Below are 17,398 nucleotides of genomic sequence, written 5' to 3'. Positions count from 1 at the left end.
CTCGATATTAAGTAAAGCCATATAAGCAAGTCATGATAGATTGTTCCGCGTAGATCTGTTTACGCCATCCAACTTAAAAAACTGTTACGCCATCCAACTTAAAAAAACAACTGAGTATATGATAGATAATAATTTACATTACAATAGTGAGTAGTTCAAAGATCCCATATCTCCGTAAATTATGTAAAAGTTTTGTAATGGTTTGTTTTGTTTATGCCATTGTTTGTGCTAATAAGTTGCTAACTAGCAAAGCCCATGTACATTGCTGATATCCTACTGAATACCGTATGTCACAGATGTTAGATTTCTTTTTTGATAATGGTGTTTCAGCATTTTCTTGCAAATGACATTTATGCAGTCTTTGCACAGTTATGTTCACCTTTACTTTAAATGTAGGAATGTCACAAGTATGGAATTTCCATCATTTAATAACTGGTACTTGTTGGGATTTTATAATATGATAATGGCATTATCGTACCATGGAAAACGACAGACTTCTAAAATACATTGATTAATTATGCTATGCGAGATATAATTTACATCTATTCATGTTAATCACCTGTATGAGCTCAAGCATTAAATTACACTGTTTACTCTTCCATATATTATTGGTAATTAACTACCTTGCAGTACGAAAAGAAACTACAAAGTGGCGTACTAGGATCTAAAGAAGGCGGGATACCTGTCCAGTGTTAGTCTGTTATACTCGGGCCCGTAGAAGGTGGGATGCCTGTCCAGTGTTGGTCTGTTGTAGCGTACTCGCGGGTCCGTAGAAGTTGGGATGCCTGTCCAGTGTTAAGTTGTTGTACTCGGGTTCGTAGAAGGCGGAATGCTTGTCTAGTGTTAGGCTGTTTTACTTAGGTTCGTAGATAGAAGGCGGGATGCCTGTCCAGTGCTGGGCTGCTGTAGCGTACTCGGGTCCGTAGATAGAAGGTGGGATACCTGTCCGGTGTTAAGCTGTTATACTCGGGTCCGTAGAAGGTGGGATGCCTGTCCAGTGTTGGGCTGTTGTACTCGGTTCCGTAGGAGGCGGGGTGCCTGTCCAGTGTTAGGCTGCTGTAGCGTACTCGGATCCGTAGAAGGCGGGATGCCTGTCCAGTGTTAGGCTGTTGTAACGTACTCGGGTCCGTAGAAAGCGAGATTCTTGTCGATTTTGTCCTCCAGCGAGCGGAATGATGGCCGCTCGGTAGGCTTCCAGCGCCAGCACTGCAGCATCAGGTCGTACCTGTGGAAAATTGGCATCTTACGGTCGCTAAATAAACGGCACCATCAGGTCATACCATTAAAGAGCGTCATCTAGCGATCGTTAGGTGAACCATCAAGTCCTGATGGTTAATTTACCTGCATGATGTTTACAAAACGCAGAGAGCACAAGATATAATTGTTCTGCAAGGTTTCAGTTTCAATGAAAAGTTATCAGCCTACTTTGTCATACGGCTACAACTTCTGACATGCATGCTCTGGTGAGCAGGATAACCTTAACAGTTACTACATGTGTTTTTATCACTATCGGTGCTTGTGTTCGATGTTGATAGTATTACGTGGTTCGTGAAACTAAGTACCAACTTGTCCTATTGCTTGCGATCAGAGTGCAGTAACCGACAGACTCACATGGCATGCGGACAGTCTTCAGGTTGGCGCATCCTGAATCCAGCCTGTAGATGTTCTTTCAGCTCGGATACCGCCACGCCAGGGTAAGGATCGCCCCCTAGCGTGCATATCTCGTACAGCACTATCCCGAAGGACCACCTGTTAAGGAAAGGTGGCATAAGGAATTTTAGACTGTGGGTCAGGGTTGGAAAGGATTACCTTCTTGCGTCTTGTAGAGCAGAAAAGATGACATAATGCCACTGAAAATGTAGAAGATGTATCAGGGTTCGTAACACGATGTAGACATTAACATTGGAATACAGACTTATTGCTTTGTTAGTTGTCAGATTATAGTTAGAGCTTGGCTATTATAGTAACACTGACGATACCTAATAACACTACTCACACGTCGCTCTGTGCGGTGTAGGCTTCCCCACTATGAAGCCGCTCCGGTGCCATCCATTTCCAAGGCACTTTTTGGAGGCGATCCTGGCGACGGTAACCTCGGCTGTAGATGTCTTCTGCCAGACCGAAGTCGGAAATCTTCACAACCAGGTATTTCCCGACCAGGACGTTCCGAGCGGCCAGGTCTCCGTGGACGTAGTGAGACCGGGCGATGTGATCCTGAAATAGGAACGTCCACAGAAAGGTCGTGACGTGTGTGCTATATTACATGATAGAATCTGATATAGGCACGTCCACAGAAAGGTCGTGACGTGTGTGCTATATTACATCATAGAGTCTGACATAGGCACGTCCACAGAAACATCAGCACGAGGGCGTAGCAGAATAAGGTTGAGTTGAGTTTCTTCAGATTCACAATTAGCCTCATCAGAGGCTATTCTTCCTGTGGTCTATATTTACACAGTACATTAACATATACATTACAATTTAAGAAGTACAGATACATACAAAGTGAGAGAAAATAGCAGAAGTAACAAAATTCCTCATAATCAACAATTGCAGTCCAATACTTTGATAAGTGTTGCCTGTGCTGTTCCACAACTGTAACATCCTGTACAGAAAGCGCCTTTTCTGAGAGTTGGATTTTTGTTTCGGCAGTCTGATCATGTTCATTCCGGTGAAGCGGTTGAAACGTCTAATGATTGCCGACAACCCGTCTGATGATGTCAGACCCCGCCTGGAACCAGCATCTCCTACCTAATAAGGTGGGTTATGTCCACGGTATCTTGGATGTATTTCAAGAGCACCCCTTACACCTATAACACCTGGCACACCTGTATCATCTGTTACACCTGCAGCACCTAGTACATATGCAGCACCTGGCACACATGCAGATACTAGTTCACATGCAGCACCTGGTACAAATGCAGCACCTGGTACGTATGGCCATTAGCACCACTTACACCTGGTACACCTGCAGCACCTGGTACTCACCATGCCTCTAGCGATCTGCCGGGCCACCTGATACATCTGCATCACCTCGAAATTGTAGATATCGTCTAGAGGTTCATAAGACGTCTCCTGTAGAATCTGACAATATTTTATAACATTATATATATTGATGTACTTGTAAACAACACCAATTATAATTTACATATACAACCATTGATAACAGAATGATGCTTCAAGTTTACATCCTGAATGTTTTTTTAAATGGCCTAAGTTTGGGAAAACCTTCTTAAGTTATTAGTTACCTAACTTTCTTTCAGAGGAAGACAACAATGTGGCTTACATCCCGGCATCTCCTCAAGAAACTTTTCAGGTCTCCGTACGGCATGAACTCCGTGATGAGATACAGATGGTCTCGCACCACCGTGCAGCAGTTGATCAGACCCAGCAGATTTTTATGAAACCCCAGGTCCACAACTGCGCGGATTTCCTCCAGGAAACCCAGCTTATCGTCCTCACTGGCGTTGTCTGTGTATACATAGCATATAAAATTTAAAGGCAAAGACCACCTTGTATATAATCACCTATAAAGTTAAAATGGCATGCAAAGAATGAACAACAAGTGTGTCTGCATGAATAGCTTCCTGAAAAATCTAATTTACCATCAGAAAGTTAGATAATGGCTGTTGAATTCATAGGTATCCCCTAAATTTTATCAAAATTGACAATCTCTTATCAATTTATTGTAATCTAAAGTGCATTCTTATTTTCTGGAAACCTATTCTAAAAGAATGCAGTCGTCTCTACATCCCGTAAGAATTACTAACTGTTAGCCACCTGCAACAAGCTGGTCTCGGACAATATTTGTCAAAAAATTAGAAGAGTAAATGTATTCATATATTGCACAAATATTATGGTAATTACCGTTTAGTCTGATACATAATTGAACAGTATCTCTTCTCCGCTTCTGCCAAATTATAAGCTATTTGACCTCACATAACTTGAGATGTTGACATTTTTCTACCAAACCCACAATGCCCTCTGTTTTCGTCTTAGTCACACCTTAGCAAAACAGAGATTCAATAATGGCACGAAGGCTTGTAAAGGAGAAATAGTTACATACATGAATAGCTTCATTAGTCTGGTCATTACATAGCACGATTCTTTGTACACAACCAATTTTTGTTAAACTGAAGTTTGCAACCACATCTGTAAGCAGCGACTTCTTATCTATGCTGCAGTGCAATGGCAACCAATCAGATTTGCCATGAGCATAGACGGTCAACAAAAAACCGTTGTATAAAACAATTCTATGGTTCCAAAAATATTTTTATGCTGAGAAATGGGTAAAAATGGGGAAAGGCCTATGAAAAATGTGGTGGCAAATAGTTACAAAAACATGGAAAAAGTCATACCCCATTTTATGCACCTGATACCTAACTACAAGGCAATATAATTGGGCTTTGTAAAAGTCTTATTGTGACCACAGGTAACGGAGCTTGTTGGGAAGACAATGGTTGTCAAAATTCGTTGTGGTTCCTTCATTTGAAAGTGGCTCTCAAATACTACATGAACGTATACCTAAATATTGAATAACTCGCAATCAGCGCTTTGTATATAAGCTAAGATGAAAATCAAACTTACCATCTAGTTGCGTTTAGAACTCGTTAAATCTCGATCAAAACTCCGCACTTTTCCCATCTGAAACACTACATAAAAGTATGTGTGGTGTAACTGGTAGGGTGTTGGGCTCAAAACCCAGAAGTTCCAATTTCGATACTCGTTTTTAATGGGGTATAACAAAATAAAAAAAGAAGGAAAACTTGAATAGAGAGACAAGGCGTTTGTTCACTGTTTTCATTTTTTTTTACATCATTTCAAAGTACATACAAGAGAATCAACTAAGAAGGAAACAAAAAGGGATGTGTCAAGCTACTCTCCGTGCCCCGAGATTGTGCCATTGGGAAAGGTACTTTACACGACTTTACTCTTTTTACCCAGGTGTAAAGATGGGTACCTGACTTCGGTCGTGGGTAGTGAGATACTACACTAACCTTATGTGCTTTGCATGTGGCAATAATTTACTGACTTGAGAAGTGTCACATTGTCCTCGTCTGGCCTAAAGCAAATAGAGGAAAACAAAACCTTTAACAGTTTTAACGACGACGTCCTCCGTCTTGCCGTCCCGTGTCAGGGTTGCCCGGTAAACGAGGCCGAACGCCCCGCTGCCGATCCTCTGACCAAGCGTCACCCGGCTGGGGTCGATCTCGAGTTTCGGGAATTGTGGTCTAGGCGGAACCAGTGGGACCATCTCCTCCATTTTGTGGACTGCACATCAACACGGGACAAGGTCATTGTGGTAAAACTACTTGGAGAAAAAAAACGTTACTATTTATTTTAGTAATTTAATTTGCCTTTGAAATCATTTAATATCATCTTTGAGAGTTTTGGTACAGATTTTCAATAAAATATCTCAACCTTTTGACTTACTATCTCAATGAAAAATGGAAATATAATGTGTGTCCGTCATCATCGTCATCATTATCTGTGTCCGTCAATCTGTTTGTGTTTCTCGTGTTCCAAGAATCTCTGAATGCGTAGCTATGCTATTTGGTATGTGGGTAGGTGTTTAATATACGAAGGTAAAGGGTGATTTTTGGCCCTCTGGTATGTGACTTCTATGAAAAGTAGCCTGCATGCAAATTTGAGTATCTCATGAATAAACAAAAAAAAGCAAACACCTTGGTACTGTAGCAGAACATCATTTTTAAAAATATTTTCACCTGAATGTGGTCTTGATTCTTTTAGTGGTAGATAGTTGTGTGAGACTTGTCGTTATCTGTACTAAAGAACAGCCATTTCAATACGCATGAACACACGAGATGAAATTGGTTTGTGAGACTATACTCCCAAGCAAGACCTATTTGGGTAAATTGCCCTTAAAGTTCTAGATCATAACACGGAACTTTGTTTGTTCGTGAGAAGCTCGAATCTTCTGCTGATGGCTTTATGTTTAGGCCATGGGGGATGAGATAAGGTTTAGATCTTGGTACTTGTGATGATTCGTACAGCAAAATGTCATACAGAGAGGACAAATAGTAATGCAAGTAACGTGTGTAATTTCTTTCCGTTCAATAGGTTTTTCAACGTTGACTTGAATTACCCTAACAGTAACATTGGTTAAAGGAAATGAATATTTATAGACTACTGACTTGCTCCACCATCTGGGAGAACGTTGAGCTGTGGATTTTCTTCCCTTCTTTTTCTCCTCCGTTGTCTGATGAAGACCATGAAGAAGGCAGCTGCCACAATCAGCGCCGTGGCGATACCGGCACTGGTACTGCCGATGATGGCTGCAGATACTGTAAATGCTGTGATAAAAAAAAAACTTTTCCGTCGGTTTCTGGCTCCATAATGGCAACATATGAACATAGAAACCGGGGAATTCCAAAAAAATCCGCATCGACCATAGGGTTCGATCATTCTGTCCAGAGTCCTAATATCATTTTATGGTTGTATTGTCCCAAATATTCTGATGTACGCAATTCTCTATACTGATGGAAGTCATTTTATACACAAGGGTTTATCTCAATTGACCTGAAATGCATCATGACATGGCATGTACCAAAGAAGGTTTAGACATTAGAAATTCCTCGAATGATTGTAAAAGCCTCAAATGAATGTACGAAACTTGTCTCATACTTCAACTCCTGTATTGGTTAGATAAGCCTTAAGTTAAGTTATAGAACTGTAGTTATGTAGATGACATACTTTGTACCTAGTACCATGTTCGTGCAATAAAGTTATATATATCGACAAAGTTGCCAGTGACGAGGGATGTATTTTTCGTATCTTATTACCTGGATGTCTAACCAGATCGGAATATGATACTTCAGTTTGACGATAACGTAGAAATAAACCTTTTTTTTCATATTTGTTTCGGGCAATCTAGAGGACGATGCAACAGCTGCCATATGTTATTGCCATTTTTTTCAGTAGTACTAGTGGTGGAAACACTGTGATGAGATCCCCCAATGTTGTGCTGTTGTCTGTTAGTTTATAAGCTGTTGTCTTGTAAACATTGTTCATGTCTTGTAGATCTAACCACTCACGGTTTACCACTGTTGAGAATAAGATAGACCTTTATATACCTTTATCTAAACTTAGTTGGCTGGGACTTTTGGTAAGTTCAACATGACCCCACACCCTCTATTTGAGGCCTAAAAAGCTACGTTTGGATAAACGGATCAGAGTACTATAATTTTTTTTTCTGAATTCAGATAACACAAGACGGAAAAAAGAGGCTTCAGTAACTCACGTTGGCAAGTCGGAAGTTCTCGTCCCCAGCTTCCATCGTCTTGGCAGGTGGCCGAGGACCTGCCTACAAGCTCGTACCCAGGATTACAAGAGAACTTGATGTCGTTCCCAAAGCAGTAACCGTCGGTAGCATTTACCAGGCCGTTCAAGATTTCGGTGGTATTGTCGCAGCAGATGCCTGAAAATATGTGAGGCTGACATGAAGAACTCGAAATAGAATTAGAAACAAAAGTCCTACGAAAAGGTCAACAAAATCATTGCCATCCCACCACTACTTATTTGTTTCAGGTCTAGAAACTCTGGATAGGCTGCTTACTGTACCAATTTCTACAGAAACAAGAGCACAAGATCACATTTCCTACCGATCCCATCACACCACTCCAAACAACACACCGATCCGTCAAATCCAAAATGGCGCCACCCTTGTCTTCATACATTGCAAAACAAAATGGCTGCGCCAATAATTGGCAACAAAAACAGAACAGGTTTTGCTATCGCCAACCTGTAATTAGAAATACGAAACGGTTTCGTCAGCTCACGTTGGCATGATGGAGTCTCTCGATCCCAATCTTTGTCCCTGCAGACCGCAAAAGAGGTGCCGACAAGCTCATACCCGGTGTCACAAGAGAACTGGATAACGCTCCCAGAACAGTAGCCTTTGTTAAAGCTGATTTGGCCATTCGTTATACTTATTGTGTTGTTGCAGCAGGCCTCTGGAATAGTTAAAATTTTTAAAAAGGAATTGATCCAAATACAATGTTTGTAACGTTTTGTCCGATGGTGCCGTTGATATAAGTCATTTGCTTGAGTGGTGCACCACGGATTCACACATTTACGTTACTAGAATGAAGGGGCAGAAACAAATACATCTGAATAGAAAAAAAAAGAATGTGTATGGATCGTATGCAAATGTCACTCGTATTTAAAATGTATGTTTGTATAAGTTCCTATGGTAAGACAATTTATTTTATTTATAATGAACCGGTGATTCTATATGACATATGTTGTTGAACTCTTGCGTTTGTGCTCAAGAAACCTGGTCTTAAGTGATCTCTCAGTCTCCCAAATGTAGGTTTCTTTACAAGGGCTTCTGATTTTCTGGTCTTGGTTCTTTATATGGTAAACGACACCACACTTGTGGATACACAAGTCGGCGGAAGAAAAAGTTCCAATGGAATAAATATAATGTCAAGGGAGCTAGCTGGCCGAGGAGTTAACTGGCCGAGAAGTATGGTTTGTGACTCACATGTTATCTGTCCATATTTATCAAATTTTAACTATTTTAGTGACATGTGGAGTGTGTTAGAGGCTAAAAATTTCCTAATGTGAACTTGAATATATACGTACGTGTGATCACACCCTGCAGAACCTTCCTAGTCTCATGATAGTTTTCAAAAAGAAAGTGAAGAAATCAAAATCTAGCTATTCTTTAATTGACAAAGAAAGTTGTCAGAAGTTGAATCTAGTATTCGTATTTTGTCTTATATCTCATGTTGCACGTTCTATCCAATGGTGTCGAGATTAGTTTCTACCTGTAACATACACCTCGACCTCGCACAGCACCAAACCAGTTGTGTTGACGTTCCCTGCTGGTATTGCCTGTACCGACACATAACGGCCGTACATAGGCGTGTTGCAGTGCGCCACTATCTTCGGGAACTCTACCGCTGAACCAACAGCGTAAGTCTCTCCACATTGGCCATTCTGGATGAAGTCTTCGTTCTGACCAACCCGCACCATTAATTCATCTCCTGTAAAAAAACAAGTCATAAAATGCACTGTGACAAGTAGAAAATTTAATGTAAAATCAGGCATTGCGTCACCTTCTGTTAAGACACCCGTACCAGACGACTTCACACAGCAGAAGACATAATTGACTCTGCGATACCTTTTGGCGCAGGAAAACGTGTCTGGTACTAACAAACATTTATTTACAAATTGCAAGATGTTTGTGCCACTCGTACTTGTAGGGGGAAGGGGTCTCGATCAAATTTAACAAGGCGGCTGTTCATGGTCAAAAGTGAAACATTTCCATACTTCAGGGAATGGAACATATTTTTGGAGATGAGTCTGAAGTGTCCATAGGGCCTGTCAGTCCAGTGATAGTTGAAACAGCTAAATAGTATCTAAAATAGACGTATACTAGACGTTATTATACAGTTTCCGTATACTACACGTTATTGGCATCAGCTTGGATAAGAAACAGACTAAAAATCCACATGTACTCGCACATTTATCAAGATTCGGATGGAGGTCAGGTTTTCGTGGAACTCTAGTTTCTGCTATTTTTACAGTAACCTGTTGCAATTGCGCCTGGCAGAGGCTAAGAATCTACATACGATCCCCATATACGGGCTTGAATATATACGCACGTGTGACACCTTATCGGTAATAGCGTGTGTATATTTGATGGTCGTACTATAACGTTATATATGAAGAGGTTCAGTGAGGAAGATTGGTGGTGTGCCCAAATGCTCCAAAAACACGTTTTGCTATTTTGCGAAGGTTACAAAGCAAGCACCTTCCCTGTAATCAAACATTTACATTAACACACTTACCTATGGCTGTGTAGGAGAACTGGAACCCCTGGGCCGTGTTAATCTTGTCTGAGGTAAACCTCACGAACATCTGGTTAGATGAACTATTGATGGGGCTTGGTATCAGCTTTCCTGTCAAGCTGGAAATTTAAAAAGAAAATTGTTATGGCCTCTGTTATATGTAGATGGGAAAATATTGAGGCTTTGAACAATGAAGCTTACACTTTACATTGGTACTCACTCTCTTTATTGTCCAAAATTCTCTACTCTGTAAGACTAAGGTCACATTTCCAAACCGGGGCCCGGCCGGGATGTTTAAAGAAACGAAAAATTGACATGTATACCAGAAATATGCACATATTATGCCCTTGTATCTTAATTTGTCGTTTTGTGTATTTTTAAGTATTTCATATAATTCTTTTCGCTCCCGAAAGCTACCCGGCCGGGCCTTGTTTGGAAATGTGATCTAAGCCTAATAAACTTGTTTGCCGCCCAGATCATTACCTCTGCAATTCTGTAGCACTATCACTGCCTCCATCGTAGATTTTCAAGTAGTCCCAACCGTCCTCAAGGCTGAAGGTTTCAATCGTGAGAAGAACCGTGCTTCCTTCTGGCACTCTTATCGTCCACTCACAAGTCGCACTGTTGTCGTAGTTACTGGGGTAGTTCGGTGATGCCACAGTACCTCCAGGGGGAAATGTCAGAATACCTCCACATCCAGGAGCGCTGGTTGGTACTGCTGAGTCTGATGGGGTGTATAAAATACACATCAATTAACTTTAATATAGCATGAAAACCGGATTTGCAAATACAGCTTTTATCACTATTACAGGGATTGCCACAAGGTATGTATTTAATTTTTATGAATAATCATTTGAGTTTCAGTCATTTGCTTTGCATTGCATTGCATTGTATGTTTAACCCTCAATATCTCTTGATGATTTCATGATTTTCAAATTCTTATATCGTCTGTCTGTGAAAAACCCGTTGCCATGGCATCCCGAAAAATGATAAACTTCCAAAAGTCACCAGTTTCAGGGTTTATATGTCGTTTGGCATTTATAAACGATAATGGCTTCCGGCGGCGGATCCAGTCTACATGACAATTACAAAGCTTCAGCGGGCGTACCGTGGGACATCAAATAAACTTCCGTGAGGCATTTAGCGATATCCCGCGGTAGACGCCACGAAATGTCTCGGTAGAATCTCGCAGGACTGTGATGCATTTCCAGCGATCTGTACTGTACTTGTTGCATAAAGGTGGACATTAACTTACCTACATCGAAGCGGTTTATAACGCTGACCCGGCTGACCATGTAGTAACCTGCCAGGTCCACCTGCCACCATGGTTGATGTTCCCGGTTTGTTGCAGCGCAGTCAGTAACGGAACCATCCACAGCCTTTTGGGCTCCGGTCGATACTCCATTGAAAGTTCGGGTCGAACTCTGCGATGCTTTCTTTACAAGGGCCAAGTTATCTTCTGGAAGGGAAAGGTGACCGAGAGAGAAAGTCATGATGGATATATATTAAAATTGACATCTGGATCTGCATTCACATTGCTTTTGTACGTTCATTGATGCTATTGTGGCGTTTGAAACTTTTCGATTTTACTTCTTTGCTGCAAACTGCCCTTATCCCTGAACATGAAGTAGCTTGTTTCAGCGAGTTTGTTGGTGCTTTATCAAAAACCGTTTCAAGAATATTCAAAACAATCCTACCTTTCTCACAGAATGGGCCAGTCCAGCGCACGTTGCAAGCACAAGTACCCTCAGCACTTTCCGCGGTGCAGTCCCCGCGGCTTTGACAAACTCTGCCTGTCACAATTGCTTTCATAGCGTCGCCTTTCATGTGAGGAGGGGAGTCGCAGGTTGGGCCATCCGCAATGAAATCGCGCAGTCGTGCTGAAGCCAATAGACCATACAAACTACAGTCACACCTCCATGGATTTCCAGCTATGTAAAGGTCCTGCAGACTGGTGAGATCTGAGAACAATCCAGTGGGCATACTCGAGATGTTATTGTTGACCAATGAAAGCAAATCCAAACTGGTCAGATTTGAGAATGCTCCATCCGATATGTCAGTTATATGATTATCAGATAGCAGCAGTTTCTGCAGACGGGTGAGATGTGAGAACACTCCTCCATGGAGAACGCCGATGTCGTTGTGGTGTAGATAAATCCACTTCAGGCTGGTCAGGTAGGAAAAAACTCCGCCAGGGAGAACGCGGATGTCATTATTGTCCAGAGCAAGCACCTCCAGGCTGGTCAGGTTGGAGAAATCTCCGCCAGGGAGAACGCGGATGTTGTTGTTGGACAGATAGAGCCCCTCCAAGCTGGTAAGGTTGGAGAACACTCCGGCAGGGAGAATGCTGATGTCGTTGTGGCGAAGATAAAGCCACCTCAGGCTTGTGAGGTATGAGAAACCTCCGCTAGGGAGAACGCGGAGGTCGTTGTTGTCCAGATTAAGCCACCTCAGGCTGGTAAGGTGATAGAAGATCCCCTCATTGAGAACGCGGATGCTGTTGTTGTGCAGATGAAGCGCCACCAGGCTGGTGAGGTGAGAGAAAACCCCATCATGGAGAACGCGGATGCTGTTGTTGTACAGAAGAAGCCCCAGCAGGCTGGTGAGGCTAGAGAAATCCGTATCAGACAAGTTCTGTATGTTATTGTCTTCCAGGTGAAGAACAGTTGTATTCAATGATATGTTGGAGGGGACGTCTTTGAGCCCCTGTCCGTTACAGTAAACAACCCCATCAAAATCACAAGAACATCTCTCCGGGCAGGTGAAGGCGGCCGTGACGATCCACAGGAGACCGAGGACACTGACTGCAGCAGCTCCGCACGTCACAGGGATACTCTGCATACTGCTGCTGCTAGGCAATACTGTAAATGCATTTAAGTTCGCAGAGGTTTAGATTTGTGGTAGCGGGATAAAAGGACTTTTCGCGGTGGTTTTAAGTTCGCGGTAGCACCATGCACCATAGTCTCTTACTGCAATGTAAAAATTTTCGCGGTGAAGCGGCCACCGCGAAAACCGCGAATATTAAACCACCGCAAAAGTCTGCATTTACAGCAACACCAAACTACAGAATACAACACAGAAATCATCTGTTATCACATTGCTCATATGATAATCTTTGGGGGATATTTCCCCTGCACCGTAACATAAAGTGGTAGAACCGTGAACATTGCTGTATGAGAGATGTATGAATTTATGATTATTCAGGTCCATTCAGCATTGGACAACAAACTTTTGATTTAGTTTACTTCATTGGGTATTGTGTCTTTGGGCCATTTCACTAAAATGGCGTGTGTTGGAGTTTTGTCTAAAACCAATGTACCACTGTCCGAAAAATATGATGAACAATTTTCGACTAATCTATTGCTGCAAACAGGTGGGATTTGGCGCCACTGTGTCAAACGCACAATTCTAATTAGTTATGTAGAAATATGCATAGTATAGAAATTGTGGTGTAGAAATCGTACGTCAAGGGCTACCTAATTACGGTAATACCGGGGAACATTAATCATGCAAATGAGGTCCTTTTTACATCCAGCTGTGCACGTCTCTGCCTAAGCAACCTGCATGCTTAAGATGATTGCAATCCTAAGGTCCTTTCTTCGTTATCGTTTTGGGATATTAATAAAAAAAACTTCAGTTTTCAAATTAGATACTAGGTGGCCCAAGCCAATGTCACTCTGTTGTGACATCAAAAGCTATCCGCCACCCAAATTTCAATACCTCAGCACATCGTATGACCCAAACATTTCATTGGCTAATTGTTTAAACAATTCTAGCTCTAATGGTCCAAAAACTCATCAATTATCATATAGCATAGTTGAGAGGGAGTTGTTTGACTCAACTCAGTAAGGGTGTCTCCAACCTCCTCAATTCTCTTCAAGCTCCTTAACCCTATTTAGATTGGGGGGGGGGGGGCTATAAGTGCTCGCGCCAATTTTGATGTCATATAACTGCCGAACGGCGTGTGCTAGAAACTCGGTCACTTTTCCAAGAATATTATTGGCAACAATTCAACAACATTCAGTTTATGATTTTTTGTGTTGCCATTGCAACAGGGTTCTGACAGGAAAATTTTACTAAATTTACTAATTTCAGTTTGAATTATGAGATTTCTTCGTTTTATTGCTAGACCACATTTGTTTATATATATCATTAACTCCCTGTGTAATTTTTGATTACATTTATAACCAAATATTTATAATTTATGCTAATTAGATGATGTCATTGGTCAAAATTCAAGATAGCGGACAATATCATTATCAACGGTAAAAACGTGTTATTTTTAAGAAAATTCCGCCAAAATCTTTTTTTTCCTACAAAACACGTGTAATTCTTTTGGGTTTAGGGGTTATATGTTGAAAAAAAACGTATTTTAGAAAATGCAACCTTGTCGATCAAAGATGGCGGACAAATGACGTCATTTTCTGACGCCATAGAGGCGTCAGTGCCGTCGTCATTGTCAACAAAAGATTTGGCAGACTTAGATACCTATAAGATACCCTTTGTAGTCATTGCTTTGTTTAATATCTGAGTGTAGAGACAATTCCATATTTAGACAGTTTTATCCCAACATATGACCTTATGACGTCATAATTACAGAATTACAGAAAATATAAAACTTTTTGATCGTAACCCAAGCCGTTTTGAAATTACGAGGGGGGGTCAAAAGAGCACACCCGGCCCCAAGAATTAAAAAAAACAACTGGTCTAGATAAGGTTAAAATATCAGGGGGTCTGTCTCGAGTGTGAATACTTTAACCCAGCGCCGAGGTAATTGTACGACCTGAGGGTTGACTTTTGGCGCGGCCAATACTGCCTTATTGTCTCACATACCCGCAGGTGAGCCACCTGTGTTCATTACGAGTGCTATCCGTGTGAACATCATGAGGTATGACACATCTGAAACTGAAGCAAAATAGAAAAAAATAATAATTGTAGAAGCGAAATGTCCACTTCGGTTTCTTGGCATGAAGTTACTTATTTCTTAATTTGAATCTTCGCCAAGAACGGCTCTCAGGACTAAGATCGACTCTCGAGTTCAGGAAAGAATTCAACAATGGTTTGAAGATCGTTCCAGTGCTGGAAAGACATCATCAGACGTTTTTCAGTGCTGAAGATTGTTCAGCACTGTTGTGCTGAAGTGTCCCTGAGCACTGGTAAATCCAGAGCAGAGGGGGAAGCTTTTGTAATTAAGCACTCGATTCCAGTGCTGAGGTGATTTCTGCACTGGGTAACTAGTACTAAATGACCTTTAACCTGACCGTCCACTATTCCAACGCGAGTTCGGCACCGAAATCGAGTGCTGACAGCTGTCCAGCAGTAGGAACCAATCCTGGAAGAAGTTTAGCACTAGAAAACCAGTGCTGGAAGGAGTTTAGCACTGGAAAACCAGTGCTGGAACAAGATTCAGCACTGGAATTCCAGTCCTGACGGAGCTTCAGCACTGAGACATAGCCCAAAAGATTGCCCTTTTGGCTCGTAAACAACACACATTTGCACATACGACGGGTTGTGCCCTTAGCTCAAGGCAGTTATACAGGCTGTGGTCCGCGACAGATACGGCCCATGCACACAATGACACATGGATCTAAAAACGATCGATCATTATCAGCAGGAGTCACGCACATCCGAATCTTTTGGATCGGAACACTTAAAGGGGCATTCGACTCCACACAGAAGTATTAGTTTCCGATAGATATATATAAAGGAAGAAATGAATGCACACTACTTCAAATTATACGATAAAGTATCCAGTTGCTCCATTTGCCTCAAAAGCATTCAGTCTTCTACTTAACTCCCCAAGTACCCTCTAATCGAATCAATCCTATGAACACAAAGCAAACTTTTAAGTAAGTTTTCAAAACTAATTTTAGGGTCACTAAGAAATCTCGTCTTGTTATGCATTCTTTGCTATCTTATGAGCGATTTGCCTTCTCGGTGTGCTTATACCCCCCTCACATTAGGCGCGATTCGATCGGACGACGAGTCTGCGAGCTCTAATTTACGAGGAGGCATGACCCTGAAGCCGACGTAGAAATTGCAGAGTTCCCCCTTCCCGTCTGGGTCATGCCTCCTCGTAATTTAGAGCTCGCAGACTCGTCGTTCAATCGAATAGCGCCTAATGTGAGGGGGTATTAGCGATCCTCATTTATTCCGAATTTATGAACAATAAACAAAGTGTCTAATGTACTTATAGGGAATGCATGGGTAGGGTCTGCATGGGTTTAGTGAGTGTCATATTGTTTTACAAAAATACACATCGCGCAATTTATTCCAAGGTGAATTCCACTACATTCGGCTGATTATGTATTCATTGACACATAATCTATTGGAAAACACCACCCCCTTCTGGAGTGGAATGCTCCTTTAAAAGAGCCATCTGCAGCTGGTGTAACGCTTTCCATGTTATCTCATTTAGAAGAAGTAAAGACGATAACTGACTCATTATCAATATCATAAACGTAACTAAGCACGATGACTATAGTTTTAGGACTAAATCGGGGGAAGTAGTGATACCCCGTGGAAGGTTATAATACCCCCTTCACAATAGGCGCGATTCGATCGGACGACGAGTCTGTGAGCTCTAAATTACGAGGAGGCATGACCCTGACTAGAAGGGGGAACTCTGCAATGTCTTCGTCGGCATCAAGGCCATGCCTCTTCGTAAATTAGAGCTCGCAGACTCGTCGTCCGATCGAATCGCGCCTAATGTGGGGGGGGGGGGTATAAGAGACTCTTCTCTACGAATTTGCGTACATATTTGGATAGTCTTGACAGACAAGTGTCTTGACCCTTCCTTTCTTTACTGTCACCCCAGCAAAGTCCGTGTCGCCCCTGGGTAGGTAAAGATTGACAAGGAAACCTGAGCCGTAGATATGCACCAGTGCAGTCAAACACTGAACATTGATTAATCTGTCCCATGAATACTGTAAATGCATTTAAGTTCGTGGAGATTTAATTTCGCGGTAACTGGAAAATGAAATTTCATGGTGTTTTTAATTGCACTGTAGTCTCTTACTGCCATGGAAAAATGTTCGCGGTGGTTTTAAATTGGTCAAGCGGTCACCGCGAAAATCGCGAACATCAAACCACCGCGAAAGTTTTTTTGTATTTACAGTACTTGCAACAAGGGTCTTATTTTTGTGCTACTCGTTCAGACAGTATCTTAAACTATATTTGCCTCCTGTATAATTGTACTATCATTTAATTTCAGTTTATTTTATTTATCCAGGGACAAACATTTAAAGTTTAGATTTCTTTTGATCCACATTTAGCCTCATTAGAGGCTATTCTTCATGTGGTCACATACATATTTACACACATAAATATTTACACACATACATATTTACACACATACATATTTACACACATACATATTTACACACATACATATTTACACACATACATATTCACACACATACTTATCTACACACATACATATCTACACACATACGTATTTACACACATACATATTTGCACACATACATATTTACACACATACATATTTACAAACATACATATTTACACACATACATATTTACACACATACATATTCACACACATACATATCTACACACATA

The 17,398-nt window shown here is 41.5% G+C and overlaps 1 protein-coding gene across 1 annotated transcript; it reads right to left on the bottom strand.

Moving 5' to 3' along the window:
* Positions 1-1,082: 1,082 nt before the first annotated feature.
* Positions 1,083-12,659, bottom strand: LOC118432144. Its single transcript, XM_035843671.1, has 14 exons — positions 11,516-12,659; positions 11,074-11,277; positions 10,302-10,542; positions 9,819-9,937; positions 8,793-9,011; positions 7,800-7,973; positions 7,262-7,438; positions 6,156-6,314; positions 5,089-5,271; positions 3,287-3,471; positions 2,989-3,084; positions 1,997-2,214; positions 1,612-1,749; positions 1,083-1,225 (listed from the first exon to the last, which is right to left on the bottom strand). The coding sequence occupies exons 1-14, from the start codon at positions 12,657-12,659 to the stop codon at positions 1,102-1,104; spliced, it is 3,381 nt and encodes a 1,126-aa protein (XP_035699564.1). The 3' UTR covers positions 1,083-1,101.
* Positions 12,660-17,398: the final 4,739 nt, after the last annotated feature.

The sequence above is a fragment of the Branchiostoma floridae genome, chromosome 15, assembly GCF_000003815.2.
Source record: "Branchiostoma floridae strain S238N-H82 chromosome 15, Bfl_VNyyK, whole genome shotgun sequence".
Taxonomy (NCBI): Eukaryota; Metazoa; Chordata; class Leptocardii; order Amphioxiformes; family Branchiostomatidae; genus Branchiostoma; species Branchiostoma floridae.
The sequence above is the reverse complement of the archived record's forward strand: the minus strand, read 5'-3'. Positions and strand labels throughout refer to the sequence as shown.